This window comes from Primulina huaijiensis, chromosome 16 (genome assembly GCF_012295235.1).
Source record: "Primulina huaijiensis isolate GDHJ02 chromosome 16, ASM1229523v2, whole genome shotgun sequence".
In the NCBI taxonomy this organism is placed as follows: domain Eukaryota; kingdom Viridiplantae; phylum Streptophyta; class Magnoliopsida; order Lamiales; family Gesneriaceae; genus Primulina; species Primulina huaijiensis.
The window spans coordinates 6,011,390-6,019,707 of NC_133321.1; the positions used below are offsets into that span (position 1 = coordinate 6,011,390).

At 36.4% G+C, this 8,318-nt stretch overlaps 1 protein-coding gene across 6 annotated transcripts; it reads left to right on the plus strand.

Annotated features, from left to right (window-relative positions):
• The first annotated feature begins 433 nt into the window (after positions 1-433).
• Positions 434-7,883, plus strand: LOC140960827 (potassium transporter 4-like). 6 transcript variants are annotated; one of them, XM_073419116.1, is made up of 11 exons: positions 434-623; positions 854-961; positions 1,335-1,495; positions 1,946-2,186; positions 2,266-2,511; positions 3,919-3,969; positions 4,099-4,359; positions 4,448-4,500; positions 4,933-5,047; positions 5,141-5,395; positions 6,573-7,883. In XM_073419116.1, exons 3-11 carry the CDS (start codon positions 1,343-1,345, stop codon positions 7,658-7,660), a joined length of 2,463 nt encoding a protein of 820 aa, XP_073275217.1. In that variant the 5' UTR covers positions 434-623; positions 854-961; positions 1,335-1,342; the 3' UTR covers positions 7,661-7,883. The 6 variants fall into 6 exon arrangements, with proteins under 6 accessions (XP_073275217.1, XP_073275218.1, XP_073275214.1 ...); XM_073419117.1 differs by having other exon boundaries at positions 854-923; XM_073419113.1 differs by lacking the exon at positions 854-961.
• The last annotated feature ends 435 nt before the right edge of the window (positions 7,884-8,318 follow it).

The following is an 8,318-nucleotide window of genomic DNA, read 5'->3' on the forward strand; positions in this document are numbered from 1 at the left end:
AACATTATTATGATAATTTAGTAAATTAAGAGAATTTTATCTGACATTTGTCTATGTTTACTCTATTTAAGTAAATTTTAGTTTTGATTTTGGTAAAATTCATTATTCTGTTAATTTTTTTTTATTGTTTTTTTTGAATGATATTTGAATGAAAAATATTTTTGCTAATTTATCATTTAAGAGAGCTGTATTATGTCGCGGATTGAAAAATGTCATATAAATAAGTGAATATATATGATTTATTGTCATCATGTATTTTTATGTATTATTTTTGATATATTTAGATTGATAAATAATTATAAAATGGTGTTATTCAAAAGACTTTAAACATTATCTAATTCTCGTGATTATATTTTTCATTATAAGTCACCTACGTGCATCGCACGTGTACATTCCTAATATATATATATATATATACACACGTGCGATGCTTTCCTCAGCAATCACGAGTGTCTCACCTCCGTTGCTAAGATATCGCTCTACGTAAACGAACCGCCAATTATTTTTTGGCTGCCTCTGGATCATAATTGACACTAATTAAATCAGGAATACAAGTACTTCGATTGCTCTGTTTCGTTAATATATTTAAATTCATAGTGCCATCTCTTGTGTCGAGGACATAGGTTCGATTTCGCATACGGGTTCTCTCAAATTCCACCATTTTACTGAGAATATATGTGATTTCCTTTATTTTCCTTTTTTGCTTTGTGTTTATCTCATGTTGTCTAAATACGCGTAATACACACGTAATATGACCAATTATAAATGTGTATCGTTGTATTGATTGAGTTCTCTATTGTTGTTTTTCTAGATGTTTAGATTTGATTCCAATTTTCCGATATTGCTTTGTCAGGTGGGCATGAGTGTGTATGCAGGCTGATGTTCATTTTGGTTCCTTTTGCGAGATCTTTGCTGTGAAACTGGTGATTTGATGATCTCTTGAATTTCGACTGTCCCGAAGGTGGACACCTTTAATCACTTGAAAGGGATTTTATTTGTTTTAAACCTTCAGAACTATGTAATGGTTGTCCATTCATGTTGTTGTAATTATTATTATTATTTTCTCTGTAAATAAATATTCTTGGTATTAATTCTTGATTAAAGCGGTCAGCCATTAGCCTTTTTATGATTGATTTCCGTTAGTGCAAGCTTGTGATTCCTTGCAATTCACAAGCGTGTTTCTAGCCTTGATTAAATCTTTTAAAAAGGGATGTATAGAAGCTCATAGCTTAGAATGTTTTTTCTTCTCGGTGCTAGGTTTTCATATGTAACTTAGGCTTTCCAATTATATTTTGTGGACTCTCAAAAAGAAGACATTCTTTAAAATTTGACAGGCAATCAGATGAATCAAGTTGATATTGACAGTGGTGATAGCCCCGGCACCCCATCTCCGAGGGCAGTTGAAGGTCAACAATCAGCCCACTTGGGTGGAAGATATGGGCAAGAAGGTGTACAAGCCCAGACTGCTCAAAACAAAAGAAAGTTAACCTCAAAGGTATAGTAGTTAAATTAATTTTAGTTATTTTTGTGAAAAAAGGTTTTATGTCATGTTATTAAGCTGCGAGAAGGCACCTTCTTCCAGAACCTTATAGTTGCTTGATAGACTGTTATGTCGGTAAAAAAATGAAGGTCCTGTAACAATTTTTTTATCATTTCATTGACTTCTTGTTCTTGTATCGGTGGTTATTTATTGTGATAATCTTCTAAAATCATGTTTGTGCATTGATAATCATCCCTCAAGTTTTTTTTTTTACCTCTGGACAGAATAAGATCGATCTTTGGAAAATTGAATTATCTGTTTGTGGTGACAATGCTACTAAAGCTCTTTAATCTACATGCACAAATCCCTTCTTTCCTACAACATGCACTCAATAAAATTGCTGATTAAATAGTGAATTCTATTGTTGACAAATATGAACTGAAGTGGATATGTTTGTATTTGCAGTTAAGCTTGGCAAACTTTCATACCTCTTTAGTACTAGCTTACCAAAGCTTTGGTGTGGTTTATGGAGATCTGAGCACGTCACCACTTTATGTATTCAAAAGCATATTTGTTGGGAAGTTGCAAAATCATCAGAATCCTGATGCTATATTTGGTGCATTCTCATTAATCTTTTGGACTTTTACACTGATACCCTTGCTCAAATATATTATTGTCGTATTGAGTGCTGATGATAACGGCGAAGGTATGCTGATAGGCTTTATTAAATTTTGAATCGCTGATCAAACTTTGCAGTTAGAGTTGACCAATTATTCAATAATCAGGTGGGACATTTGCTCTTTACTCCTTGCTTTGTAGGCATGGGAAGTTCGGTATGCTTCCTAATCAACAAACAGCTGATGAGGAACTTTCAGCTTACAAATATGGTCCTTTGGGACAATCTTCGACATCTTTGGCACTAAAGAGATATCTTGAGAAACACAAAAAATTGAGGACTGGACTGTTACTTGTAGTTTTACTGGGTGCTGGCATGGTAATAGGTGATGGTGTTGTTACTCCTGCAATGTCAGGTATGGTTGGAACGAGATAAAATCATGGGTATTCTGGTGTAATCTCCATCATCGACAACTTCGACCCATGGCGCAAATTTACAATAGTTTGCTAGAAAATATTTTTTTTCTTATATTTGTCATTTTACGTGAGAGTACTTTTTCCTTGTTGAATGAACGTGTTGCAATTTACTACATCTATATTACTCAATGTCAATTTTATCTAGCTTTTTAAAGGTGTGTACATTTGTTCAACTTGTGCATGAAGTACATGGAGTGCACACAAACAACCTTGGCATTTAAAGTAAATGAATTACAATACCCCATTTGCCATTTAGGGTAGATGAACCTCTTGCAATGCTACAACACAACAACACACAATCCTTTATCCCACTAATTGTGGTCGGCTATATGGATTCACCTACGCCATTATGCTCTATATCTTATTATATCCTCATCTTTATTTGGATAATGCATATCATGCTTAATTTTTTGGTCTCCATCCTCGTTCATTGATAGGGTACTTGTCATGTTATCATAACTCCTAACTGGAGCTTTTATTGGTCGCCTTCATACATGTCCCTACCATCTCAGGCGTGTGTCCCTCAATTTTTATTCGATCAGTACAAGTCCACCCTTTTCTCTAATATTCTCGTTTATTAGCTTATTCATTATTATATGTCCACACATCCACCTTAGCATCCTCATTTCTGTGACTCTAATATTTTGTTCATGTGGCTACTTTACTGCCCAACATTTGTATCCATATAACATAGTAGACCTAACCGCTATTCTGTAAAACTTTCATTTGAGTTTTATGGTACCCTATGATCACACAAAATATCAAATTTACTTCTCCACTTCGAGCATCCTGCTTGTAATCTTTGTGGTAAATCTCTATCAATCCCCCCATCTTTCTGTAAAAATGATCCTAGTCTGCTAAAAAGTCTAACTCACCGGTAATTCAACATCTTCTATAATCCTATCATGTATTCTGTATTTGCTTTACTAACTCTAAAACCTTTTTGTTCCAACATTTCTTTTCAAGTTTTAAGGAGTCTCATCCACCAAAACAATGTCATCTGCAAACAACATGCACCAATGCACCATGTTATGAATATGTCTGGTCAGTTTATCCATGACAGGTGCAGAAAAATAAGGGCTTAAATTATATTATATTGGTAAATTCGATTATATTGTTATATGTTGTTTGATCAGTTCTTCTTAACTTATGCATAAAAAGTGTTAGTTTGAAGTTTTTAATCCCACTTTTATTTTGTGTTAAATTAGCATGTTATTTCTTAGTCCAACCCTTACTGGTTTTTAACCGGCTCATTGTCTATTTGATGAAACTTCGCTCTTGCATAATAACAATTATTATTCAGCTTGCGCTTCTTAACTTCCTTGATTTATCCCATTTTCATGCAGTACTATCATCAATATCAGGGCTTGAAGCTGCTAACACAAAGTTGGGCAAGGGTGCGAATTGTTTATTATTGTTAATTCTGATTTGGATTGAGTTCTGATTGCCTTAAATTTCGCCATGTGTTGTAGTTTTTGCCTGATTTATTGTGCTGAACCCTGATTATGCAAACTCCTTTCCTGTAGGTGTTACGCTATTAATTTCATGCGTCATATTGGTTGGCTTATTTGCTCTGCAGCACTGGGGCACCCATAAGGTGGGTTTCCTGTTTGCTCCAGTAGTTATTCTCTGGTTGCTATCAATATTTGCGATTGGGCTGTATAATACAATATACTGGAATCCAAAAATTGTGTATGCCCTTTCTCCTCATTACATTATCAAATTCTTTGACCAAACTGGTCGAGATGGATGGATTTCACTTGGTGGGGTCCTCCTTGCTATAACAGGTACATAGACTCTAATTGGGTTGTCCCTTATTCCCATGATTATTTGCTTGACTTTTTAATCCAATGGCTCTTCTTTGGGCGTATGCAGGTACTGAGGCGATGTATGCAGATCTTGGCCATTTCACTTCATTTTCGATAAGGGTGAGACAACGTTTTTGTAGTTTCCGTGACATTGAGTTATGGAATTTATTTTTTAATTTTTTATCCCAAAAAGTGGTAACTCATTGAGCTGACAGTGGATATAATAAGATCGTAGTAGCCATAGTTCATGGAAGAAAAATAGTATTTTGTTCACCTAAATTGTATGTTGGGTTTATGTATGCCTAGCTATTTCTCCTACAGCTGTGTTTTGTATTTTCATCTTTTGTTTTGAATTGGAAGTGAGAGCATGATTGTATCTGTGGATGGATATTAGAGTTTGAACTCTTCTGTATGTTATCATGGTGAGTTGTGGATTCTACTGGCGGTTGTTGAAGTTTATTTCTTCTATTTTGTTATTAACTTATTCCAGAAAATATATTAATTACCCGTGAGCTTCTTTTTGGTCTTACTGTTTCTTTTTGGCTTATTCAGCTTGCGTTTGTGCTCCTTGTATACCCTTGTTTGGTTGTGCAATACATGGGACAAGCCGCATATCTCTCAGAACATATTTCTTCAATACCAACAAGCTTCTATGATTCCATCCCTCGTTAGTTTTTTTTTCCATCTAACTTGATGTATTTATCAGTGTCAAGGTTTGGAGTCAGATTTGTCTTACTTTTGATATGGCCTTGTTTGGCAGAAGTTGTGTTCTGGCCTATCTTTGTTATTGCGACCCTTGCAGCTATTGTTGCCAGTCAGGCTATAATTTCAGCCACATTCTCTATAGTTAAGCAATGTCATGCACTTGGTTGCTTCCCACGTGTGAAGGTTGTTCACACCTCAAAACAAATCTATGGGCAGATCTATATTCCAGAGATTAACTGGATCCTGATGATTCTTACCCTTGCCGTAGCTGTTGGATTCCAAGATACAACTACAATTGGGAATGCTTATGGTAAGTCAATGAATGTAGATATCATTTACATTTTGTCCCTTTTATTTTATTTTTTTTTAAGTTAAATCCTGAAATATTTTGTGGCTTGCCATTTGCGAATTGATATATGATTATAGATATTGGCAAGATATAATGAAATAGCCTGGCCAAGATGTGGATCTGTTGGTGAAATATCTACTCACAGTATCAAAGTCAAACTTTTCCATTGACCTTCGTTTAGAATACTCCTTAAGTTTGTATGTTATATGAGAGTTGTCTCCTGATCGTGATTTGCATTCACCCTCTGCGATGTTGGCTCAAATATCCCACACTTGATGTGATTGTTACTAGTTTGAAGGACCTTCGAATAATTGGAATATTTTAGATGATTGATTGTGAAATAGCAGAATTGTCGTGCTCTTTGATTTCCTCAAATGGTTCATCATTGGGGTACTAAATAGCATGCAACAGTTAACTCTGTTGTAAGGCCGAGAATTGCTATATGGCATTTGGGACCCAATTTTTTTCGCATACATTGAGTTAGATATCGGGCTGCATTTGTAATTTCTACAATGAACATAGAGAGCTAAGTCATAACAATCTGCAGTCTTCGGGTGCGTTCGTCATTTCTTCTTGGGGGGCATGACTTATCTCATCTATTATTCGAAATTTAGGTGTGATCTGCGGATGAAGAACAGTAACAAACATATCTGAGACTTAATTGTGACTGGATTTCAATAAATGGAGATTGGTACAAGATTGATTGAGAAGAGTAAAACACCCTTAATATATTTACCTTCTTGTTACTGGTTGTTTAGAAAGAGGATTTAATGATATAAAAAGAGGTTTCTTCCAGTGTTTGAAGTTAGTTGATGATGAAAGGTTTCTCTTGACCCTAGTTGTTGTTATGTGCAGCAAAGACCAAACCATGTGATTGTAATCCTCGAAGCGGTCGCATCCTAATGAGAACTTTCAGCATTCATGTCCCGTTATTTGCATTTGACAAGATTAAGATTTCATCAATGGCAAGTTTGTTTTATCATAGATTTGCCAGTTTCACCACAACCCAAAGTGAAATTAGCAAAGAATAGTTCCCAAATAATTGTTTGATAACAAAGAATCTTTCTTTACCCCTCTTCTAATTTTGCTACTTCATCAATTTTCACCATTCTTGATGTACTGACGTTAATTTTTCCAGGCCTAGCTGTTATGTCGGTGATGTCTATCACGACTTTTCTCATGGCACTTGTTATGGTATTTGTCTGGCAAAGGAGTATCATACTTGCTACGGTTTTCCTCTTTTTCTTTTGGATCATTGAAGCTTTTTACCTGTCCGCTGCATACATCAAAGTTCCTCAGGGAGGTTGGGTCTCCCTTGTGCTTTCTTTCATCTTTATGTTTATCATGTTTGTCTGGCACTACGGAACACGCAAGAAATACAGTTTTGAGCTGCATAACAAAGTACCTATGAAATGGATACTTGGACTAGGTCCCAGCCTTGGTATTGTCCGAGTTCCAGGAATGGGCCTCATTTACTCAGAGCTGGCAACAGGAGTGCCGTCGATCTTCTCGCACTTTGTGACGAATCTTCCTGCATTCCATAATGTTTTGGTATTTGTTTGCGTAAAGTACGTTCCAGTCCCCTATGTGTCACCTGAAGAACGCTTCCTCATTGGCCGCATCTGTCCAAGACCATATCGCATGTACCGATGCATTGTCAGGTATGGGTACAAGGACTTGCAAGGAGATGAAGGGAATTTCGAAGACCAGTTGATTCAAAGTATAGCCGAGTTCATTCAAATGGATGCTGTGGAGCCTCAGTTCTCCACCCCCGATTCTGTGTCCTACGATGGTAGGATGGCAGTCATAGGCTACCGAACAATTGAATCTTGCTCAAGTCTGATTGTATCTGAGGTTGAGGACTTCGGCATGAGCAATTCCTTTCAAAGCAGCAAATCTCTAACTCTTCAAAGCTTAAGATCTGTACATGATGATGAGAACCCACAGATCAGGAGACGCGGGGTGAGGTTCCAAGTACCTCAAAATCCCGGGATCGATTCCTCTGTGAGAGAAGAACTCCTAGACTTGATCCAGGCAAAAGAAGCTGGCGTTGCATATATAATGGGGCACTCTTACATAAAAGCCAGGAGGTCTTCCTCATTCTTGAAAAAACTAGTTATCGATATCGGTTACTCGTTTCTGCGCAAGAATTGCAGGGGCCCTTCGGTTGCTCTCCACATTCCTCACATTAGCCTTATTGAAGTAGGCATGATATATCATGTCTAGATATCTGTACAACCAATAGGGAATAGAACAGGACAAGTTTCTAAGTTAACCGTTTGTTGTGTTTTGAGCATTTAGCAATGAAAATAATTTGTGCAAGGTTCAGTGCTGAATATGTGAAATAAGCCATGTTCCACCATTCCTAGTGTACATGTACTATTTGTGGGTGTGCTTGTATATGTATAAGCTTATGGTTCTAACTGCTGCTGCGAAGTTTAACATGTAATTTCATATCTGAAGTTGACTTGCGGGGCCAAGTCCGAGCAAATTGCATTGGGGCCATTGTAGAAAGTTAATATTGCGGAAACTTTTTATGGACAAACAGCATTTAGAAACATATGTAAACCCAAAAATAGCATTTATATCGACTTATGATTTTTAAAAAAATCTTAGATTTTAAAAATCAGGCTCAGGACCTCTGTATAGGGGTGTCAAAATGCAACACGATTCGTCAACCCGACACGACCCAACACGAAAAAAATCAGGTTCAGGTTGGGGTTTTTCGGGTTCAGGTTGGGTTCGGGTTAGTGCTGGGTTAGACGGGTTTCGGGTTAGGTCGGGTTGGGTCGCGGGTTGACCCGAAATTTTTTTTTTTTTTTGAAAATATTACTTATATTTTTATATATTGTATGTTTGAACAAAATTTATTGTATATTTATAT

Bases quoted from the DNA above. Each gene is read 5' to 3' on its own strand.
- LOC140960827 (XM_073419116.1), top strand. From the start codon at position 1,343: ATGAATCAAGTTGATATTGACAGTGGTGATAGCCCCGGCACCCCATCT. The intron at 3,970-4,098 runs GTGCGAATTGTT...CCTTTCCTGTAG, and splicing joins TAACACAAAGTTGGGCAAGG to GTGTTACGCTATTAATTTCA. The intron at 5,048-5,140 runs GTTAGTTTTTTT...CTTGTTTGGCAG, and splicing joins CTTCTATGATTCCATCCCTC to AAGTTGTGTTCTGGCCTATC.